General features: G+C 41.6%; 1 protein-coding gene across 4 annotated transcripts; it reads right to left on the bottom strand.

The window, feature by feature from the left end:
- Window positions 1-3,596: 3,596 nt before the first annotated feature.
- Window positions 3,597-23,282, bottom strand: LOC124465899 (zinc finger protein 853-like). Of its 4 annotated transcripts, XM_047017545.1 has the most exons (9): window positions 23,175-23,282; window positions 10,975-11,112; window positions 10,041-10,178; window positions 9,107-9,235; window positions 8,066-8,227; window positions 7,078-7,257; window positions 6,052-6,243; window positions 5,378-5,464; window positions 3,597-5,219 (listed from the first exon to the last, which is right to left on the bottom strand). In XM_047017545.1, exons 1-9 carry the CDS (start codon window positions 23,188-23,190, stop codon window positions 4,999-5,001), a joined length of 1,263 nt encoding a protein of 420 aa, XP_046873501.1. In that variant the 5' UTR covers window positions 23,191-23,282; the 3' UTR covers window positions 3,597-4,998. The 4 variants fall into 4 exon arrangements, with proteins under 4 accessions (XP_046873501.1, XP_046873503.1, XP_046873502.1 ...); XM_047017547.1 differs by lacking the exon at window positions 10,041-10,178; XM_047017546.1 differs by lacking the exon at window positions 9,107-9,235.
- Between the last annotated feature and the right edge of the window lie 1,082 nt (window positions 23,283-24,364).

The following is a 24,364-nucleotide window of genomic DNA, read 5'->3' on the forward strand; positions in this document are numbered from 1 at the left end:
TTTTTTTTTGGGGGGGGGGGGGCGGGGGGTTGCCCTTTTTTCAGGCCAGAGCAACTGCCCTTCAAAATTCCTGTGCATGTCCCTGTCGGTACCCATTGCTACGAAAGGTCGATACCTCTTCGTGAGCATGGTTTCGAGTGTAGGCAGGGGCGGACTGGCCATCGGGGCAGTGGTGTAGTCTATGTTTTTGTAGTGAGTATACTGTGATTTTCCCCTCCCAGCCTCATACTCGCCTGTCCCAGAGCGACACCCCATACACTAAGCACTGTGACGTTTCCATATACAAACTGCGTTTGTATGTCAGCATGTGTGCTGATATCTACTGTACCTAACTTTCGGTCCCTTCACTCTAACCATGTCCCTGTACTTAATGTAAATCGCTCTGGATAAGAGCGTCTGCTAAATGACTAAATGTAACCAAGGATGCCTGTTTTTAAACTCTAGCCTGACTTTTAGTCCACAATGCTAAACTCTAGCCTGACTTTTAGTCCACAATGCTGGCCAGGTATGAAAGACCCCAAAAGCAGAGTAAAGTGTCAGATTGTTTATTGGAAAATCTAGAAATAACTAAGGAATTTGACATACAGCAAGTAATCAATGTAACATAAAAAATGTGTATTTCATACATATTCAATCATATTTTATTAAAGTTCAAGTTCAAGACATCAGTCAAGTTGAACTGAGAGTAAGGATACATTGAATGATTAATCATTCTCTGGTCAAGGAACTTTGCATTGTGAACTCAATAAAAACGTTTTTTTTCCTGCTACAAACAAACTAATTGTTAATTTGGTTGGATTCAAGCTTCACAGGTTAGGTTTTCGTTTTTTTCTCAATTTAAACAGACTTCAGGAAAAACCCGGCCGCACTCAGCCCCATCACCCTGTGCAACTTCCCAGTCAACACTGTGGAGTCCTTTCGCTTCCTGGGCATTATCCTCTCCCAGGACCTCAAGTGGGAACTGAACATCAGCTCTCTCACCAAGAAAGCACAACAGAGGATGTACTTCCTCCGGCAGCTGAAGAAGTTCAACCTGCCAAAGACAATAATGGGGCATTCTACACAGCCATCATTGAGTCCATCCTCACGTCCTCCATCACCATTTGGTACACTGCTGCTACTGCCAAGGGCAGACTGCAGCATATTTGTAGGAGGTTAAATATTGTCCAAACAACCAAAACAAATTCCCCTATGGTTTAAAGGAAGATGGGAAATTGAACAGTGTATTAACATGAACCAAATGATGCCAATACCAATGGAATTACAGTTATTTGACTGAAATAACTGGGGGAGTCCTTTCTTTGAATCCAAGTCGGTTTTGTTTATTTTATAAGCTTCCAAAAACTATATTGAACTTTAATACAGTCAGGTGTTACAGGCTACATAATACCACCTGGAGGGATGTGTGCACACTGAACCCAAAGTCACCGACGCATATGCACTTCCTCAAATACGGTGTCTTGTAGCGTGCATACAGAGTGCGAACATTATCATTCACCAGGATGATCTACAGACTATGGGTTAAATCAGAGCACAGTTAAATTAAATAAACCTTTAATAACATTGCAAATTAATTAAATCAGTTACAAGGCAAACATGTTACAAAATGAAAGTTAATACCATGATTATTGTAAATTAGAGAGACAGAAAGCAAGATGTGAGGAAGGAGAAGGAATACAAGGACAAGCCAGAGCTGAGGAGAAGGTCTCAGGAGATCAAGAATCCACAGAACAATGCTTCACCATTCCCTTTATACAGAAGAACAACTAATCAGACCACTTCTTGACCCTTACTTATCAACGTATGACTAGCAATGCTACAGTAAGTTACACAATGGGGTGTGAGAGCTATCAATTGAGACCCTGCTGAGCAACTCCAGATTTTAGCATATGCAAAGTGGGGGCAGGGGGACACCCAGCCTTACAATATCATCCACGCTGCCGAGAAGGTGATCGGCTGCAATCTGCCATCTCTAGAGGACCCTGAGGCAAAGATTGTGGCCGACCCCCCCAACCCTGGACACGCACTGTTCCAGCCACTCCCCTCCGCCAGGAGGCTGCGGTCCATCAGGACCAAAACCTCACGCCACAGGAACAGTTTCTTTCTATCCACAGCTGGCCTCATCAACAAGGCTAAGGACTACCACTGTCATTAACACATTATTACATATCTATCACTCATTGCACATTGCACAAGGCACCTTGCCTAACAAGGTACTTATATTACGAATATACAGCTTGTATATTAATTGCTCGTACATAATACACTGATTTAATAATTCATTTGATGTCATTTACTCAAATCAAATGTATTTGTATAGCCCTTTTTACATGCAAGCATGTCACAGTGGGCTTCACATGCGCCCATAGAACTGCCCCTCAACCAACTTAAACCCTCAAGGAAGACAAGGAAAAACTTCCAACGGGAGAAAAAATGGAAGAAACCTTTGGAGGAGAAATTCAGAGAGGGATCCCCTCCTCCAGAGACAGTTGGTAGGAGAGAGGAGCAGAACACAAGCTAAACATAGTCATACAGTGTCAATGGGTTTTGAAACACCAAAACCCATTGTTCGCCTTTATAGACTTTGGACGGGACCGGGAGACTCACAATTGAGTCATTTGAAATGTAAATTTATAGGGGAACCTTTATGTAACAGGAAGATGTAAAGATAATGTAACGTTAATAGACGTTGGATGGGACCGGGAGACTCACAATTGAGTCATTTGAAATCTCAATTTATAGGGGAACCTTTATGTAACAGGAATATGTACCCCACTATTCATAATTAATCAGCCAATCCTTGATGCACTGTAAATACTGTATTATTGTTTTTTTGTAAGTTGGATTTTTCGAATTAACAACTTTCGCATCTTGCAGCCAGACAACCTTTGTTTGAAAGTCAGTTACACGTTAATAGACACTTTCTTTACAGTTTACAGATAGAGGGCACTGGATCTTCATGATGAAATTCACTTGATCTTCACAGAAGAATATTCACACACTAACTTTCCTTTCCGATCAGTTTCCTTCTCCAGCAGGACTAATGTTTTGTTCAGGAAACATCCCAGACATCCCTCTCTGTCCTGCTCTGTGCTCTCGACTTTGTAATTATTCTTCTGTAAAGATCAAGTGAAATTTGTTCCTGCTCTGTGGAGATGGGTGAGTAGAACCTGGTAGAGTTACAAGATGATGTTCCTGTCATAACAGGAGAGAACCTAGTAGAGTTACAAGATGGTGTCCCTGACAGATTAGACTGCTCTCCTCCACCTGACTATCCCGACCATCGTGAAACCTCCCACCCTCTTTTCCTGATGTGTCAAATTTCAAGTTGCAGATGCTTTTGTCCAATTTAGTATTGACTTGATGACTTGACACACCCGGCATCTTGTTGTCAACAAGATTATTAGTTTTAGTAATGTCACAACCTATCATATGCTGGTGACAAAAATAGTTCACACATATCCAACTACATGCTGCAATGTTAAATAAAGTACATGCAAACATATTAAATGTGAAGCCGTGAGTTTATGAAAAACAGGCATGACAAGAATATGCCATTTTGACATTTGGCATGACAGGAAAACAGGACCTCTGTGTTAAGTTGAAAGTTGTTTATTCAGAAAATAAAAGTACAAAAGATACAGTATTTACAGTGCATCAATGATAGGCTGATTCATCTTGAATAGTGGGGTCTCGGTCTTCCTGAATCTGATAGTAAAGAATAACACCAGGTCTGCAGTTACATTATCTTTACATCTTCCCGTTACATCAAGGTTCCCCTATTAGTTGCAATTGAAATGTGACTGTTGAGAAAAATACATAAATTGCATCCATGATTTAAATACCTACCAGCAATATCAATTGATCAATAAACATGTTGGGAACTTAAAAATTTGGTGGAAATTCCATGCTTTGACTACGTTTTAGTCTTCTTGCCCCCATGACAGGATGGTAAGGTGGAGGAGAGCAGTCTGATCTGACAGGAACATCATCGTGTAACTCTACCAGGTTCTCTCCTGTTATGACAGGCAGTTCCAGGCTTCTCTTATGTTTTCTCAATGACCGGTCTTCTGCCTTCTGCTCGGGAAGCAAGGAGAGACTGCTCTGCATCTCTCTGACCACCTCCCCAGCTTTCATATAAGTGGCCCCCATAGCGCAATTCAAAGTTGTAAGAATAATAATAAGGATTGAAAATGTCATTTAAAAGGCACCTCCTAAACTCAAGGATACAACAAAGAAGCCCAGAAACAATCTAAAATAAAACTTGAAGGAGTTAAATGGCAACAACTACAGATCCTTTGAGAGGATATAAACTGCTGACGTCACTGTTTTTCTATCCTGCAGGCTGCAGCAGGCCAGCACACACACACGCTGCACGGCTAGCGCCGTAACAGGCTGGGCTGCATAAACCAGTAGCTGGCTCTCTGGACCTGACACCACCAGAGGGAAATGTAGACTGCTCTCTGTTATGAACTCTCTAGAAAGTTTGTTAAAAGCACTGCACAGGTCGTACCGGGTTACAGAATCACCAGTAGCAATCTAAGACTGACCTGACGGGAAAAAGAAATAATGTTAGCTATATCACAAAATTAATCAACCACATGCTATAGACTTGTATAATTATTTCTCATAATGATCACAGAAATTAATAGACATGTAAATCAACAACTACAGCGTTGTGTAAATATCAATTAAAAGATTATATCTGTAAAAAAAAAAAAAAGTACCGTACAATGATTCATGACATTTCATTATGTGTTGTAATGTGTCATGATTTAAGGTCAGAACTAGGCCAGGATGGAGTCTAACCATCAAAGTCACATACTAAATATTCACACCTGTCATCTCAAATGGGAAATCTTCTCAGAGAACTCAGATCAAGGAACCCAGATTGTAAATGAAAACATGTTTAGTGTGTTTTGGTGTGTTGCCCCCATGAGAGAACAGGTGTAAATACTGAGTAGGAGTACTGCCTGGTGTTGGTGGTGCTGATCTGTCTCAGGCTGTCAGACAGACACACCCCTGCATGGGGCCGTGCCCTGCCTCAGTGGACACGCCCCCTCTGGAGAGGAGAGCACACAGCAGGAGACAGACAGGAAGACACTGCAGCACTGAACCATCCGGGATCCATCCTGGAGCTGGAAGACCTTCCTCCATCTTGTTGATCTCTCCTTCAGGACCAGGTCCAGCTTGATTATCTTTTAGCATGCCCCAGGATGCTGAGTTAAAACCAGGGAGACAAAACTGTCAGTTCAACTCCTCCTTCCCTTTCCAGACCCTATGTGTATGTGTGTGTACGTGTGTGTGGTGTGTGTAGTGTGTGTTTGTGTCTGTGTAGTGTGCGTTGGTGTGTGTGTATGACTGTATATATTCATACATTTATCAACAACACTAGTGGCTTCCAGCAGCTTCTCGATCTCTTCATTAGCAGCATGTCTCCACAGGATGGCGTGGGTCACTGAGTCTAAACCAGGGACACAAAACAGTCACTTAAACTCTTCTCCCTCCTCTTCTCAGATCCAGTGTGTGTTTGTGTGGTGTGGGTAGTGTGTGTGTGTGTGTCTGTAAATGAGTTGATTGACTTTATGTACTATAGGCTAATATGGAGGGATGCCTATAAATAGGGGAGAGAACTGAAGTCAGAGATTCATTGTCTGTTTTTGTTTGTAAACAAAATCAAAGAATGGTGCCACGAGTAAGGAAACAACACATTCCCATGTCTTAATTTAGGAAGAAAAGAGGGGTATTGCCAGAGGTTATGGACAGGAATGGAGGGATAGAGGGATGGAGAAAAGGAGGGGTGGTTTTCTCAGGTCTAAACACGTTCTGGTCTTGTCAGTCGTATGCCATGATTGGTCTAGTTTTGTCCTTGTTTTGAGCTTCTGTTCTGGTCCAAATTACTTCTATTCTAACCCCAAACACTCCTGACAAAACAGGTTCCACAAGTGTTGTGTTTACTTAGAAGTCTCTAGCTTGTTTTGTATTACTGTATCAACTGGTGTGTGTGGTGTGTAGTGTGTGTGTGTGGTGTGTGACTGTATATATTCATACATCCATGAACATTCCAGGGATCATATTTCTCCATCTTAAGCTTCTGCTCCTTCTTAAAATCAGCTCCAGCTCCTGCTCCAGCTCCTGCTGATCTTAAGCAGAAGCTTGAGAACAGCTCCAGCTGCTGCTCCTGGTTCACAATAAGTATCTGCTGCTTCCCCTGTTTGCGGTATATGTCCATCCTTATAAACCCTGTCAAAAATGGGAGACAAAATGTCAGTTAAAATCAGAAGCAAGTTCAAGTGTATAGCTCAGCCAGACAGGGTGGATCCCTGGGATTAAACCAGGGAGAAGACCCAGTCAGTCAAGAACTCATGTAAGATGCAGCCTGGTCTGAGGATCAGTTGTTGCTGTACTGTGCATTGTGTTCGTGTTTACAGTACAGTTTGTAGGCGTTGCATTGGCGATTTTTGATGGGTGCACGGGTGATATTTTAAAGACGGTTGCACAGCGTGTGCGTGTAGTGTACACTACACCTGACATATGCCCCAAATACACAAGACCTACGTCACATGAACACGATGTGTCTCTGTGTGTGTATGTGTAGTGGGTGTTGGTGTGTGTGTGTGTATGACTGTATGTGTGGTGTGTCTGTATGTCTGTGTATGTGTGGTGTGTGTGGTGTGTGTGTGTGAATGAGTTGATTGACTTTATGTACTATAGGCAGATATGGAGGAAACAACACATTCCCATGTCTTAATTTAGGAGGAAAAGAGGGGTATTGCCAGAGGTTATGGACAGGAATGGAGGGATAGAGGGATGGAGAAAAGGAGGGGTGGGTTTCTCAGGTCTAAACACGCTCTGGTCTTGTCAGTCGTATGCCATGATTGGTCTAGCTTTGTCCTTGTTTTGAGCTTCTGTTCTGGTCCAAAATACTTCTATTCTAACCCCAAACACTCCTGACAAAACAGGTTCCACAAGTGTTGTGTTTACTTAGAAGTCTCTAGCTTGTTTTGTATTACTGTATCAACTGGTGTGTGTGGTGTGTAGTGTGTGTGTGTGGTGTGTGACTGTATATATTCATACATTCATGAACATTCCAGCGATCATGTTTATCCATCTTAAGCTTCAGCTTCAGCTTCAGCTTCAGCTTCAGCTTCAGCTTCTGCTCCAGCTCCTGCATCAGCTTCAGCTCCAGCTTCAGAATCAGCATCAGCTGCTGCTCCTGCTCCAGGTATATGTCCATCATTCTAGGGCTTTTCAAAGCTGGGAGACAAAAATGTCAGTTAAAATCAGAAGCAAGTTCAAGTGTATAGCTCCACCAGACAGGGTGGATCCCTGGGATTAAACCAGGGAGAAGACCCAGTCAGTCAAGAACTCATGTAAGATGCAGCCTGGTCTGAGGATCAGTTGTTGCTGTACTGTGTATTGTATGTGTGTTTACAGTACAGTTTGTAGGCGTTGCATTGGCGATTTTTGATGGGTGCACGGGTGATATTTTAAAGACGGTTGCACAGCGTGTGCGTGTAGTGTACACTACACCTGACATATGCCCCAAATACACAAGACCTACGTCACATGAACACGATGTGTCTCTGTGTGTGTATGTGTAGTGGGTGTTGGTGTGTGTGTGTGTGTGTATGACTGTATGTGTGGTGTGTCTGTATGTCTGTGTATGTGTGGTGTGTGGTGTGTGTGTGTGAATGAGTTGATTGACTTTATGTACTATAGGCTGATATGGAGGAAACAACACATTCCCATGTCTTAATTTAGGAGGAAAAGAGGGGTATTGCCAGAGGTTATGGACAGGAATGGAGGGATAGAGGGATGGAGAAAAGGAGGGGTGGGTTTCTCAGGTCTAAACACGCTCTGGTCTTGTCAGTCGTATGCCATGATTGGTCTAGCTTTGTCCTTGTTTTGAGCTTCTGTTCTGGTCCAAAATACTTCTATTCTAACCCCAAACACTCCTGACAAAACAGGTTCCACAAGTGTTGTGTTTACTTAGAAGTCTCTAGCTTGTTTTGTATTACTGTATCAACTGGTGTGTGTGGTGCGTGACTGTATATATTCATACATCCATGAACATTCCAGGGATCATATTTCTCCATCTTAAGCTTCTGCTCCTGCATCAGCTCCAGCTTCTGCTCCTGCATCAGCTCCAGCTTCTGCTTCAGAATCAGCATCAGCTGCTGCTCCTGCTCCAGGTATATGTCCATCATTCTACGGCTTTTCAAAGCTGGGAGACAAAAATGTCAGTTAAAATCAGAAGCAAGTTCAAGTGTATAGCTCCACCAGACAGGGTGGATCCCTGGGATTAAACCAGGGAGAAGACCCAGTCAGTCAAGAACTCATGTAAGATGCAGCCTGGTCTGAGGATCAGTTGTTGCTGTACTGTGTATTGTGTGTGTGTTTACAGTACAGTTTGTAGGCGTTGCATTGGCGATTTTTGATGGGTGCACGGGTGATATTTTAAAGACGGTTGCACAGCGTGTGCGTGTAGTGTACACTACACCTGACATATGCCCCAAATACACAAGACCTACGTTACATGAACACTATGTGTCTCTGTGTGTGTATGTGTAGTGGGTGTTGGTGTGTGTGTATGTGTGGTGTGTGTAGTGTGTGTTTGTGTCTGTGTAGTGTGCGTTGGTGTGTGTGTATGACTGTATGTGTGGTGTGTCTGTATGTCTGTGTATGTGTGGTGTGTGTGGTGTGTGTGTGTGAATGAGTTGATTGACTTTATGTACTATAGGCTGATATGGAGGAAACAACACATTCCCACGTCTTAATTTAGGAAGAAAAGAGGGGTATTGCCAGAGGTTATGGACAGGAATGGAGGGATAGAGGGATATAGAAAAGGAGGGGTGGGTTTCTCAGGTCTAAACACGCTCTGGTCTTGTCAGTCGTATGCCATGATTGGTCTAGCTTTGTCCTTGTTTTGAGCTTCTGTTCTGGTCCAAATTACTTCTATTCTAACCCCAAACACTCCTGACAAAACAGGTTCCACAAGTGTTGTGTTTACTTAGAAGTCTCTAGCTTGTTTTGTATTACTGTATCAACTGGTGTGTGTGGTGTGTAGTGTGTGTGTGTGGTGTGTGACTGTATATATTCATACATCCATGAACATTCCAGCGAACATATTTCTCCATCTTAAGATTCAGCTTCTGCTCCAGCTCCTGCTCCAGCTTCAGAATAAGCATCCGCTGCTGCCCCTGCTCGCGGTATATGTCCATCCTTATAAACCCTGTCAAAAATGGGAGACAAAATGTCAGTTAAAATCAGAAGCAAGTTCAAGTGTATAGCTCAGCCAGACAGGGTGGATCCCTGGGATTAAACCAGGGAGAAGACCCAGTCAGTCAAGAACTCATGTAAGATGCAGCCTGGTTTGAGGATGAGGTGTTGCTGTACTGTGTATTGTGTGTGTGTTTACAGTACAGTTTGTAAGCGTTGGGTTGACGATTTTTGACAGGAGCAGGGGCGATATTTTAAAGACGGGTGCACAGCGTGTGCGTGTAGTGTACACTACACCTAACATATGCCCCAAATACACAAGACTTTCGTCACATGAACACGATGTGTCTCTGTGTGTGTATGTGTAGTGGGTGTTGGTGTGTGTGTGTGTATGACTGTATGTGTGGTGTGTCTGTATGTCTGTGTATGTGTGGTGTGTGTGTGTGAATGAGTTGATTGACTTTATGTACTATAGGCTAATATGGAGGAAACAACACATTCCCATGTCTTAATTTAGGAGGAAAAGAGGGGTATTGCCAGAGGTTATGGACAGGAATGGAGGGATAGAGGGATGGAGAAAAGGAGGGGTGGGTTTCTCAGGTCTAAACACGTTCTGGTCTTGTCAGTCGTATGCCATGATTGGTCTAGCTTTGTCCTTGTTTTGAGCTTCTGTTCTGGTCCAAAATACTTCTATTCTAACCCCAAACACTCCTGACAAAACAGGTTCCACAAGTGTTGTGTTTACTTAGAAGTCTCTAGCTTGTTTTGTATTACTGTATCAACTGGTGTGTGTGGTGTGTGACTGTATATATTCATACATCCATGAACATTCCAGGGATCATATTTCTCCATCTTAAGCTTCAGCTCCTGCATCAGCTCCAGCTCCTGCTTCAGAATCAGCATCAGCAGCTGCTCCTGCTCCAGGTATATGTCCATCATTTCAAACTCTGTGAAAACTGGGAGACAAAATGTCAGTTAAAATCAGAAGCAAGTTCAAGTGTATAGCTCAGCCAGACAGGGTGGATCCCTGGGATTAAACCAGGGAGAAGACCCAGTCAGTCAAGAACTCATGTAAGATGCAGCCTGGTTTGAGGATGAGGTGTTGCTGTACTGTGTATTGTGTGTGTGTTTACAGTACAGTTTGTAAGCGTTGGGTTGACGATTTTTGACAGGAGCAGGGGCGATATTTTAAAGACGGGTGCACAGCGTGTGCGTGTAGTGTACACTACACCTAACATATGCCCCAAATACACAAGACTTTCGTCACATGAACACGATGTGTCTCTGTGTGTGTATGTGTAGTGGGTGTTGGTGTGTGTGTGTGTATGACTGTATGTGTGGTGTGTCTGTATGTCTGTGTATGTGTGGTGTGTGTGTGTGAATGAGTTGATTGACTTTATGTACTATAGGCTAATATGGAGGAAACAACACATTCCCATGTCTTAATTTAGGAGGAAAAGAGGGGTATTGCCAGAGGTTATGGACAGGAATGGAGGGATAGAGGGATGGAGAAAAGGAGGGGTGGGTTTCTCAGGTCTAAACACGTTCTGGTCTTGTCAGTCGTATGCCATGATTGGTCTAGCTTTGTCCTTGTTTTGAGCTTCTGTTCTGGTCCAAAATACTTCTATTCTAACCCCAAACACTCCTGACAAAACAGGTTCCACAAGTGTTGTGTTTACTTAGAAGTCTCTAGCTTGTTTTGTATTACTGTATCAACTGGTGTGTGTGGTGTGTGACTGTATATATTCATACATCCATGAACATTCCAGGGATCATATTTCTCCATCTTAAGCTTCAGCTCCTGCATCAGCTCCAGCTCCTGCTTCAGAATCAGCATCAGCAGCTGCTCCTGCTCCAGGTATATGTCCATCATTTCAAACTCTGTGAAAACTGGGAGACAAAATGTCAGTTAAAATCAGAAGCAAGTTCAAGTGTATAGCTCAGCCAGACAGGGTGGATCCCTGGGATTAAACCAGGGAGAAGACCCAGTCAGTCAAGAACTCATGTAAGATGCAGCCTGGTTTGAGGATGAGGTGTTGCTGTACTGTGTATTGTGTGTGTGTTTACAGTACAGTTTGAACGCGTGTGCATTGTATGTGTGTGTATTGCATGTGTGGAAGTGTGTTAGGGGAGGGAGGAGGTGGAGAAGTGCGTGCATGGCATCAGAATGTTCACTGTTTGTGTTGTGTGACTTAGTGGCTGTTTGAGTGACTGTGTAGAATGTGTGTATAGTATGTACGCTACATTGAATTTAATGTTGTAAATTTGGCCCTATTCTTCCACGGCCTCCACGTCTAACTCTCCCTCCCACCCTTCCTCCACGGGCTCCCCCTCTCATCCTCACTCTCCTCTTTCTCTTCCTGCAACATTGCCTTCCATTATTTATGAGGACAGGTACACTGCCCTGTTGCCTTTTTATAGTGCTTACACCTGATTTGTATGTTTAAAATTAAGCACTTTAGTGCTTGTACACCTGACACCCATGTTTGATCCATTCGTTCACGTGGCATCTTACAATGCAGTCTCTTGAAAAGGCAATTACATTTCATTTCAATTAATCATTTCTGTGTCTAATGTAGAAAAGTGTGTTTACTGATTTGCAAAACTCTGTGGGCCTCATATACGTACATTCGCAAACGTAACGTTATTAGCGCCATTGGCAACCCGCAGATTGCGCACGCTGTGATACTTCAGTTTACGTCGTATTTACGAAACCTGCAAGTCATTGGGTAAACAGCGATTTATACCGCCCAATATACCGTAGGCTTACATTGCGAGCATTTAAATGCGCAATTGAATGGGCCTCCTTCTCTCTTTCTATCATGGATCAGCCACCAAAATCAAAACAGCGATGACTGTTTGAAATGAGAGTCAGGTGGCTAAGCGGTGGGGAATCGGGCTAGTAATCTGAAGGTCGCCAGTTTGATTCCCGGCTGAGCCAAATTACGTTGTGTCCTTGGGCAAGGCACTTCACCCTACTTGCCTCGGAGGAATGTCCCTGTACTTACAGTAAGTCGCTCTGGATAAGAGCGTCTGCTAAATGACTAAATGTAAATAATCCTGATGCCAATATTTGTAATGTAGCGAGGAGTTTAACAACTGCTGGAATGGAATGTGAACGCTGAGTCGGAGATTCGATTTAATCTTTGATTTCTTCCAGTAACTGTAATATTGCATGGCTGCGTAATCTGTAACGCTTAACGATTTCGTGTTCACTCAATTCAAAAAGTGTGATCCTTGTGGCAAAAATCCTTTGGCCTATGTCTTCGTCTTGCTCGGGTTACGGCTGCCATTTTACCAGGAGGCATATATGCGCATCCTGGTTTATGCCTGCTTTTAAAAGGCGGATAATGTTCACCGCAAAATGTAAGTACGCTTTCACGGGCGGTTTCTGTACATACCGCGGAATACATAATTAGGCGCACTTTATGCATCTCCTCCATAGAGTTAATAGGTGCGTTCGACATGACCCGACTTCATGTGACGCTGCAGCCGGCTGCAGGTGGCTGACTTGAAACTGTGAATTCTGGTTAGACTTTTTGTCCGACTTGAGACGGCGCCGAGGACACGTCACTGTGACGTCGCCATCAAAGTACCGTGAGATCGATTCGAGAACTGCTGGCTGTGTAGGCCGAGCGCATTCTCAAGAGCAACTGCACGGGTTCAAGTGACGACACAGCTATTTCATGATTGGCCAGACTCACACACGACAACTTTGACGCGTGTTTTGTAATATTCGGACACCTTCAGTTTCGCCAATGCTCAAATCCGGACCAAACTGTTGAATTGAATAAACAAAATTATGGAAGAAAGGGTTTTACTCCGCCTCTTCACTAACGGAAAGACTACGTTAAATTATAAGTAGAGTAAAGTAAGCAAACAGCGCTTATTCGGCCGTGACTGACGTCCGCGCGGCAAACCTTGAGAAGCTGAAATGTCCGACTTCACAGAGCCGTTTTCAACTCCTCCCCGACTGCAAGCGGCCACTCTCGCCGGTCGTTTCATGCAGTCGCAGTCCATGTCGAACGCACCTATTATAACTAGAGACAGCTACTTCTGTCTTCCAAGATGGCGTCCCCATTCATTTCTATGAAAAGTGCTCAGTGGCGCAGTGAGGCAAGCGAGAGCGCCAAATGGACCGCGCCATCTTTCCAGACCGACTCGTCCGGTGCAGAAGCTTCTTCCTAGCTCTGAAACTCGTGCATGCTTGCAACTAGCTGTACACGTCTTACTTTGCGACAACCAGTCGCAAGCTTGTGAGCTGGAGCCAGACAATGTCTAATATAGGGAGAACTGCCACTCTCGGGAAACTTCCCAAGAGTGTATGGCTGCAGCCTGCAGCCTCCCGCCTCATGCCCTCCCGTCTCATGCTTCTACTTTTCAAAATAAAAGCTTGTCTGGTCCGCTATTTCTCCTTTGGTGTACGTGTTTTGTTTTAGCTAGACTACAAACTAAAAATCCATTCTAGCAGCCTGGGAGGCCCGGTTGAGTTTAGGCGTCACAACGACGATTGAGGTTAGGATTAGTTTAAGGCCAGGAGTCGTAGCAGAGGTCGAGGTTAAGGTTAGGCACAACCACGACGGTTGGGGGACAATGATGGTCGGTACAGCACACCGTGCATTTTGTCATCTGCGGTGTGTTCTTTTTTTTAAAGACACTGATGTGTACCTTAAGGAAAATCGAAAAAAACAAAAACCATCAAAGTCTGCAACCATAAATTGCTCTAGGTAACATTAGCTAATATTCGCTAACAAATGTCAGCATAAAACGCTGATGCAGTCATCGCAGGTTTCATTAAATATACGTTAACATCAGGGAAAACATCCAGAAATCAGCAAACTATATGGATAAAAAAAGTTTTTCAATTTATTGCAACAAACGTGCTCACGAATTTACCTTTAACTCCATCCGTACCATAATTCGCGATTTTGTATTTTTTTATTTTTGACCCTCTGCATTTACCGTTGGACAGCTTGGGCATGAGACGGGAGGGCATGAGACGGGAGGGCATGAGACGGGAGGCTGCAGGCTGCAGCCATACCCATCTCAAACTTCCGGGTTCTGAACTGGTAGCAGTTCCATGTCAGGGCGCTAACGAGCGAATGCAGAATGAATCGAGGTCTATGGAGCTATACCCCTCAAAATCCACTTTTCTCAGGATATAATTTTTTGTCTAGTAACTAGAATTCTGAACTCGAAAGGGAAGGCAAAAAAAATACACACTGCTGGCTGTTAGATTGTTTTAAAGTCGCCTTTCTGTTCTAAAAAGCCTTTGAAAATGTAATTGACGTCATACACATCGTACGACCAGAGCTACTGCTTTACGGCAAGCTCTGGTCACTTTTTTTTTTCTCTCAAGGCTTTGACAACACAGCTGACAGGTTAGGCTCTCCCTGTCAATACACATGCTAGAAAGAGTTTGGGCTTGCTAATGTTGTTGCTAATGTTGCTAATGCTCTGACATTCTGATTCCACTTCGGATGCCATCAAGCGGGAGCTCTGGTCGTATCAGTCCTTCACTAACCAATCAGCATTCATTAGCAGAATGCAAGCGTGTTATGGGCAATAACGACTCACCCTGTAAGAAATCAAAAGGACATAGGTACTCGTTCATTCAACTTTCGACCTATAATCTATGTTGAACATGCAAAAACTACAATCAAATCGGAGATTTCATAAGGACAATCAGGCGAAAGAGACAAATTTAGCCGTTTAGCTCCATAGACTCCCATTCAACATGCACTCGCTCGCGATCAGCCCCAGTGGAACTCTGGTGGAACTGCAGCCAAATTCGGTACAATGGGGCTCAATAAGGAGTGGCAAGGCTCTCCTTAAACAGGCTCTGCTGGAGCTAAGGCATTGCAGAAAACTGTCAGAATGTGGTCCAATCAAGAATCTGATATGCTACATGTGAACTTTACGAAAATTAATACTATTAGTACTGTAGTATCAGCTATACGTGCACTGCCTATACGTTGTTCTATTTGCTTCGTGTTTTTGTTTGACTGCTTAAGTATTGTGTCATATTAAAGAAACTGTAAACTTGAATATGTGCCCGAAGTATGGTTCCTAAAGTACTTAAAAGTATACCTTGGAATACTCTAAAGTAACCTGTGTAGTGCACTTTTAGTTCATGAAGTATACTTCCTAAAGAGCTTCAAAGTATACTTTGCAATATAAAATACTTTTTTCTATTACTTACTAATGTAATCACTAATTAAAATGTTTAAGGGCCCTTAAATGCCTCAGATCTTAAATCACGTGGCAAAAACAGGGCCCTGCATCATTGTACTGCAGATTATTAGCTGAAAGCAGCTATCCACTTCGTAATATTTGAATTGCAAGTATCAGGCTGTTCTTATTAAATGTAACAGTCATTCAACTCATGGTTACAATGGTAAACCATCACAACAATGACAATCACCACGCAACAAAACACTACATTCTAAGCAGACTAATTTAAAAAACGAAATTCATGAAGTTACATTTATATTTCGAGCAAACGGCAAACTTATCAGCAAATTTTAACACTATTTACCGCCTTGCATCATGGGAGTTGACTAGCCAATGAGCCACACTATCTTCATTAATTCACGTAGTTATTTCGTTCTTCAGTCAGTTTGACAGTATAACCTTCAAATGCATAATGCAACCCTTCTGTCTGCTTCTTTCTCAAGTAGCTTTTTCGTTTTTTTTTCCCATTACAGTTTTTTTCAATCGCTAAGAAGCGCTTACCCATACTTCGGATACTTTTTCTAAACTCTTAACACAATTAGCACAGCATCAGTCTTTTTTGGCCATACAATTCACATATTTCATGTCTTTTTCACACAATATGCTGTCAGTGAAGACATTTCCACAACGCTTACATTTTCTTAACAGACAAGCTATACCTCCCAACAAAATGATGGATTGTTTGTGTAGTATTTACGAATGTTAACACACAACATCCCTCAATAGCAAAAACAATTATCCAAACCTTAAAAACAGTATAAAAACATCTGCTTCTGCAATGATATTAGTTCAAAAATAACATATCTCAGCAACAAACAAAAAAAAGACAATTGAAAAATGGACACACAGCTGATTTATGTTGGGTAAAGTGGGCCAACCACAGCTGATTCCAGTGTAGCTTAGACTCAGTGGCAGGGGTTATTTCCTTCAATTACTATAAAAGATGGACTTTGAGGAGAGATGTTTTTGGATTTAGGAAACAGACAAATACAAACACTGTAATGTTTGGACGAGGAAGAGCAAAGGGCCCAGGGAGATTCGAGCAGGCCCAGTGAGAGATGGAGGGAGAGGTGCAGGTACAGTGAGAGGAGCAGGGCTGGGGATAAGACCAGGCCCAATTAAAGGGCAAGGTAGAGGTGTAAGAATGCATGGTGGTGGCATTCCAAGGGCTGCAAGAACAGTAGTCAGTGATGAACTTCGTACCACTATCATTGACCATGTAATCAATCACGGTCTTTCACTAGGAGAGGCTGGTGAAAGAGTGCAACCCAAGTTGAGGCGGTCAATGGTTGCCTCCATTATACGCATCTTTCAACAAACCAATATTTTGTTCACTGTAAGCATTACTGTAAAACTTTTTTCTGTTCTATTACTGTATACTGTGTTTCTACTGTACTTCCTTTACGTAGTAAACAGTACGAAAAAAAAGAACTGATTTGCTTTTTACTGAAATGTGTTTGAATGTGAACATTATTGTATATGTGGACATACAGTTCCCAACCAAGAAATTTAGTGTAAAAGGTGGATTGCATGTTTTCCATGCAAATACCTGAAACATAAGTCTATGCAGTTTTTATAATGTCAACAATAGCCAGTATTTTGAAACCTGGTGTACTTTGATTGACTGCATGTACCTTGTGAAGTGAAAACAAGTGTTATTCTTTGACAGAATATTTTCATTTTGAGTCAGATTTCCAGTGTTTTGGTAAAGTCAGTGTGTGCAGAGAAACATGTGTTCTGTCTTGAAATGGAGAGTTAGTATATATTTAACAAAATGTGTTTTTGAGAAGAAAATTATCCATTTGGCCAATTGTGTTTTGTAGGTGTCAGTCTGTGTTAAGAGTTTAGAAAAAGTATCCGAAGTATGGGTAAGCGCTTCTTAGCGATTGAAAAAAACTGTAATACTCCAATTGATAATTATTAGTATAAGATTATAGGGCTTCAGAATGTTTTGGCAGTAATTAAGGTTACAGCTTCAATACCAAAAAAGATTTGATGTGCAATGCATAATAGATTTTCATAGACCTTAATAATTAGAATGAGATGGATCAAAAAAATGTAACCTGTAATGTACTTAAAAAATATTTTGACAGTTTTTGCTGTATATTAATAGAAAACGTACATCCTACTCCAGAAGAAATGTAGACCTTTTTCTGTTTCTAAGCATACTTCTTAAAAGTATATCAAAAGTGAACTATTTTCAAAGCATACTTAAAAATATCAAAAGTGAACTATTGTCAAAGCATACTTAAAAGTATATTAAAAGTGAACTATTTTCTAAGCACACTTCTTAAAAGTATGTCAAAAGTGAACTAAAAGTGTACTATCAATATTTTAGTATATACTTATAGTATACTTTAATATACTTCTTTTTTGTAAGGGTGGCTTCGTCGTTGTTCTAGCTCGGAAGGCAAAACAAGCTAAATTAAGCCAATTTTATAACGATGATGAGTGTTGCTTACTATTACTAGTTTATTGTTAATGCCATCGTTATGGTGTTACCTGACATAAAGTTCTAACAATATAACGACCATAACAATAGGGTTATCAGACATGATTTATTCATCTTTGTCTTTGCTTCAGAATAACATGTCAACAATCTATATTGACACCGTAACATCCCACGATGTAATAACTAATTATATTAGGCTATAAGTCATGCCATGAGCGTAATAGCGTTCATTAGCCTATAAAATGGTTAAATCTGCTTTAAAATAACGGAAATAAACTCAACAAACAACCGTCATGTATGTGTGCAACCATTTGTAAAACGTGCTACAATAAAGGCAGGCAACTGTAGATTATCAAATCATTTCTCCATGTTCTTCTCATTCAGCTGAGGTAAATCAGAAATTTGCTGATGTTCCCTTTTGTGCTCGTCCCCTGTTCGTATCCGCGAACACGTTTCCAGGAAACTGACAAGGTATATTTCATATCCACTTCCCCCTAAGGTAAAAGAGATATGCCTCAAGATTTTAAATGAGATCTATCCAACAAACACATTTTTAAGATTAAGATTTGGTTTTGAAGCAGATGCTTGTGTATTTTGTGGTGAAGAAGTGAAATGTTTGGAACATGTGTTCTTTCAAGGTGAATCGGTGCAGTCCTTCTGGAATAATCTGTGGAGCTGGCTACAATCCAAAGATATTATAATGCCACCCTTGACAGTACAGACGAAGGCCGTAATCATAATACATATTGGTCGCCCCCAATGTTGACTCCATGGCGACGGCCTTGGTACAGACATTTAAGTTTGGTGTTTTTGTGGAGGATAAGAACTTGGATTTTGTTCTCAATGTTGTGATCTTATTGGGGAAGTTCTTTTTACACAAATGTAGATACTTTAAGACTAAACCCATCTTGAATCATTGGAAGAATGAGTTGAAATCTTTAAGTAAATCCTTAAAGCTGATCAAAGTCAAGAAAGCTCTTAAGTTGGTTTCCTTGTTAGATACCTTTAAATAATAGAAACCTGTATATATCTGTCTATACATTTTATTCTTGTTCAAACTGAGGCAGGAGATATATTCATTGATCTGGAAACTTCTGTTTAAGTGCCTGGATTGTTTGTATTTGATCTGAATAATAAATACATAAATAAATAAATAAATAAACGTTTCCAGGCAACTTTTCTTGAGGTATGCAAATAAATGGGGTGCTAGTTTACCCATTTCGGATTGGTTTCAAACTTGGCAAAAATCAGGAAAAATTATTATATGAAAAAGCCAGTAGTATGAACCAGGTTCTAGAATCTAAAAAAAATTATTGGGGGAGATAGTTTTAGATATGTTGACTGGAGTTAATAGAACGACCGGACGAGTCGGGTAGCAAATCGGAAAGCCCCCACCCCTTGCCTTGAAGCAACGGTGGATGTAGGTGGTATTGCATTACGGTTAGGTTTCCGACTCTTCCGGTCGTTTTTATTCTATTAACTCCAGTCAACATTTACAAAACTATCTCCTCCAATAATTTTAGTTCGATTCTCGAACCTGGCTCATACTACTAGCTTTTTCATAGAATCATTTTTCCCGATTTTTGCTAAGTTTGAGACCAATCCAAAATGGGTAAACTACCACCCCATTTATTTGCTTACGTCAATAAAAGTTGCCTGCAAATGTGCTCGCCGATACTAACAGGACACAAGCACAAAAGTTCACATTGGCCGATAGCCGATTTTCATGGAGCTGAATGAGCCATAGACTTATGAGCACAGGGAGAACTGACTTGAGTTGCCTGCCGTGTTGTAGCAAGTTTAGCAAATGGTTGTCACACATACATAAAATGTTGTTAATATAGTTTATTCCCGTTATTTTAAAACAGATGAGATTTTTCGTAAAAACGTTCACGACATGATGGCAAATGTTAAGCGCGAGCATAGATTGTTGACGTCTATCTGGAGCAAAGACGAAGATTAATACTTTAACTGGTAACCACAATAGGAAATTATATAGGCCTATATTTAAATAATATTAGTCTTGCCTTCACATTTAGTCATTTAGCAGACGCTCTTATCCAGAGCCTTCAGAAGCTTTTGTTAAACACACCCCTTATTCTTTTTTTGAGCGTGTCATCAAGCCAGACTGATTTTGTGGGACAAAGAAGGTCCTCATACCCCTTTTCCACCAACGCATTTTGGGTGCCGGTTCGGAGCCGGTGCCTAATCGCGAACCAGTTCTTTCTCTTTCGACAGACTGGGAACCGGAAAAGTGGTTCGTACGTGGTTCATACGTGGTTCGCAACGAGCACCACTTCGGAGCTGGTCTAGTTTACGAACTAATAAAGAACCGCTTGGGGCGGGGTTACCGTGACCAACAAAACGCTTTGGCCACCATTGCTCTAAGTTTTTACAATTCATATTTCAGCTAAACGGTACTTGTAAATCAGAATCTGAATGAAAATGTATCGAGAAGGGGGCAGTGTAGTTGCTGAAAATGTGCTTATTTTATTGATGAAACTGCTAATTTGTAAATTTGCTCCGACTTTTATTATTCTCGATTGTAATGTAAACATTCGGGATGCGCGCGCAATGTGGCTGCAGAAAACCGGGAAAGGATATCATTTTTCATGGCAAAAGGACCACACTGATAATACAAATGGTTTTATTTTGATTTAAAAATACCAAAAAGGTAGAGGAGGACAGCCTTTAAAAGAGAAAGTTTGATTTGGGTCACGAAAGTCTTGAAATTTGAGTGAGAATGTCGCCCGGTACAGACCGCATAGTCGAGCGGCAACCATGTTTTTTTGTCATGTCACTAAGTTCATAATTTTACAGTTTTACAGTCAATTTAAAATTTTAAAAGTCGAGAAGGACAGCTTTCAAGAGAAATGAGAATTCTGCTTTTAGCCAGCTGGTCCGATTGTTTTTCTGATTTGTTCAAACTGGCAATCTGAGTGAGACTGCGTCCCCGTTACACTGTTTTGACGTTAGCCTCAGTCAGACTCGCTCACTGGCAGTGTGCACAATGTTGTGATTCACTCCATTCTACAGCAGAAGGACTGCCTAATGTAGATACGAGCCTGATGAAGATAGCCAGCGTCTCGGATTTCTTTAACCAAGCCTGTTTAATTCGTCATTTGCCTGAGAAAGCGACCTCCTTTAGCCAGGCTAGTTTTGGCCGATCACTTGGTCAGGCTATTTAAGGGTATCGGGGTCAAGTGAATTTTGTGCATAGACAAGTGAAACGTAAATGTATTTGTCCAAAGGCCAAGAGCCTCAAAAAGTTAATATCAAACCCTGCAATCCAGTGGCCAGAGATATATGATGACCTGATCGACACTCCAAGTGTAATAGACCGGGGAGAAGTTCGTCTTTTACAACCGACATGCGCAGTTGAGACTGCTTGACAGTTGTGTGACGTAGGGTGATAATTGGTCTATACAAATGGCGAGTTGAACAAACACGTCGGATGCGCTGTGTTTGGATGCCGATGTAGGTTCGCAAAACCATGAGCAACAACAGCAACGAAACGTCCGCCATTGTTGATGTTGTGTTTGGCGCTACCGCGCTAGCGTTGCTGGGAAATATGAGACATATACAGTGACGTAATGACGTGGCTCTGTGGTGGCTCTTGCCCGTGGAAAAGCAAACCGGTTCTTAGTAAGCTCCGTTCTTGAACCAGCTCCGAACTGGCTCTAGCACCAGCTCCGAACTAGCTCCCGGTTCACTTTGGTGGAAAGGGGGTATCAGTGACTCTATGTTTCACCCCCACTTACATCTGATGGAAAAGCCTATATGGTTCTGCGAATATTCCCCTTTCAAAGGCAAATGTTCAATAATGTATATTTTATACACAGTTCTCAAGCTTGTATTTATTACATTATTACCAAGTCTTGTTAGATCACGTTAAATCCATTAATAGGTGTTTGGTTTTGTAGGATGAACATATAAAACACAGGCCATATTTCTACACTGATGTTAAATTGAAGGCAGTGTGAATTTCGTGGCATTTCGTTTGAATATAAAGTTGACAGTAAGCTATGGTAAGTCTGCATTATGGAAGATTTCGGTTACCAAAATAACTATTAAGCTTTCTTTGCCTGGCGAGAACAACGACGGAGCTGTTCATGTTAACAGTTTATTTCATCCGATACAATGCGTTGGAAATCATACTCATATCACGAATTAAAAAAGCAACAAATGTGATGAGTTCCATCTAGAATAGCCTTATATTTAGCCTTATAGCCTATTTCTAAAAAACAAGTGAAAGGAATACTATACAGTGACAGAATACATTTCCGTTAAGTTTGCATCATGTGTCTGATTCTTATCGGACTTGTACCCCTTTCTGCCACTGCAATGCCTTAGCTCACACGCTCGTAACCATATAAATCTATGCTCGCGACTGGTTGTCGCAAAGTATGACGTGTACAGCTAGTTGCAAGCGTGCACGAGGTCTCGGAGCTAGGGAAAAAAAAGAGCCACTGTTTAAAGCTAGACCGGAAGACACGGATGTGGAAAGATGGCCGCGTCCAGTCTCGCGCTTGCCTCACTGCGCCACTGAGCACTTTTCATAGAAATGAATGGGGACGCCATCTTGGAAGACAAAAGTAGCTTACTCTAGTTATGTTACCTCTATGGCTTGATCTCCTCCCATCTCTTTATGGGAACTCCCACTTTACCCATGATCCTCCCATGAATGCATATGCATGACTCGGGAAAAAGCAATTTGCCATTTTTAGTTCCCTTGACAGGCAATCTGCGCTTTTCCGTCAGTGCTGTATTTTTGTACATACCTCGCCATATGCTTTTACGCGCATATTGGGAAACAAATACGCCTGAAGTGGGCGCAAAAGCGTTAGTACATGAGGCCCTGTGTGCAGTATTTTAGAAATAGTGTGAGGCTGAGAATGTGGTTATAGTTGTGCAGATTTGGGCTGCTGTTTTGCTCCTTGCCTGTCAGGTTTCACTAACTGTGTTAGTGACTCTACTTCCGTTCTACTTCCACAAGTGTGGGTCTATACTTCCGGACATAATGACAATCAAAAGCCGCAAAATAATACAAATCCATAAAATGTTTGTGTCTAAGCAATCGTAAAAAACTTTAATTACGGCACCAGACATATAAAATCAACTCTGAAGAATATTCATCCAGCCTTCTCCCTCCCCAGAGAATGATCAATCAAACTGAAAGTCTAGTTCATCACATGGTTTGATAAAAGGTTTATATAAAATTATTTTACAAATACAATCATAAAGTAGCTTGAATAAAATATCTTACTATTGAATGAATCCATGGTAGTCAGGGACGATCAGGAACAATTTTTACTACTAGACTTGAAGATGAATCTGCTCGTGCTGAGTCTGAAATGGTAGGTGTAGAAATACGCATTTCTTTTTATACCCCTCCCCCCCCCCCCATAGAGGATGTGGGTGTTCATACTGTCTGCCCTCTTGTTTAGGTGTTTATGATTGGTCTCTTGAAGAGACTCCCCTTTCCTTCCAACCCAATATTCCTTACATTTTTTCCCTATTGTTACAGTTACAGTTTTTTCCGATTGCTTAGACACAAAAATGTCAAATAACACACAGTTAGTGAAATCTGAAACTAAAGGAGCACAACAGAAGGCCAGACTTGCACAACTATAAGCACATTCTCATCCTCACACTATTTGCAAAATCCTACACACAGTGTTTTGCAAATCACTAAACACACTTTTCTACATCAGACACAGACATGTTACCTTATTGCCTTTTTTAGACACTGCCTTGTAAAATGCCACACGTGAACAAATGGATCAAACAAGGGCCTTAGGTGTACAAGCACTAAAGTGCTAAACTGTAAACATACCAATCAGGTGTAAGCACTATAAAAAGGCAACAGGTCAATGTGCCTGTCCTCATCAAAAATAAAAGGCAATGTTGCAGGAAAAGGGAGTGGTAGGATGAGAGGGGGAGCCCGTGGAGGAAGAGTGGTAGGAAGAGGGAGAGGTAAACTTGAGGCCGTGGAAAAATAAGGACAGATTTACTGTATCTAATGAAATTCGAACATTGGTTGACCATGTTGTGAACCATGTGGCAACATTGAGAAAGGCTGGGTAGAGAGTTTAGCCCAACCTCAGCAGATTTGGACAAGAGCACAGATGAAAACGACTATTCTCTACTGTCTACAGTAACATGTTGCCTATGTGCACTACATCAGTACTTTGTACACATTCACGGCAGTCCATGATTGAACCAATGTACTGTATTTCATTTGCTGAATACTTTGTCTCCACTTGTATTTGCTGTGTTTACAGTATGTAGCCTAGTATACAGTTTTCAATTTGAAATATGTTCAGTTTTTCTGCGCAAAACACATCTTTACGTAGACAATGTGAAGAAATACAGTAAATATTTTCAGCAGTGTGCAGTACTGGTCTTGTGTGTTGTGTTTGGTCATGTACTTGTACGTACTCTACTGGAACAATA

The sequence above is a fragment of the Hypomesus transpacificus genome, unplaced genomic scaffold (assembly GCF_021917145.1).
Source record: "Hypomesus transpacificus isolate Combined female unplaced genomic scaffold, fHypTra1 scaffold_61, whole genome shotgun sequence".
In the NCBI taxonomy this organism is placed as follows: domain Eukaryota; kingdom Metazoa; phylum Chordata; class Actinopteri; order Osmeriformes; family Osmeridae; genus Hypomesus; species Hypomesus transpacificus.

Bases quoted from the DNA above. Each gene is read 5' to 3' on its own strand.
- LOC124465899 (XM_047017545.1), bottom strand. The intron at 9,236-10,040 runs GTATGAATATAT...CATTTTTGACAG, and splicing joins TCCCTGGAATGTTCATGGAT to GGTTTATAAGGATGGACATA. The intron at 7,258-8,065 runs GTATGAATATAT...TTTGTCTCCCAG, and splicing joins TCCCTGGAATGTTCATGGAT to CTTTGAAAAGCCCTAGAATG.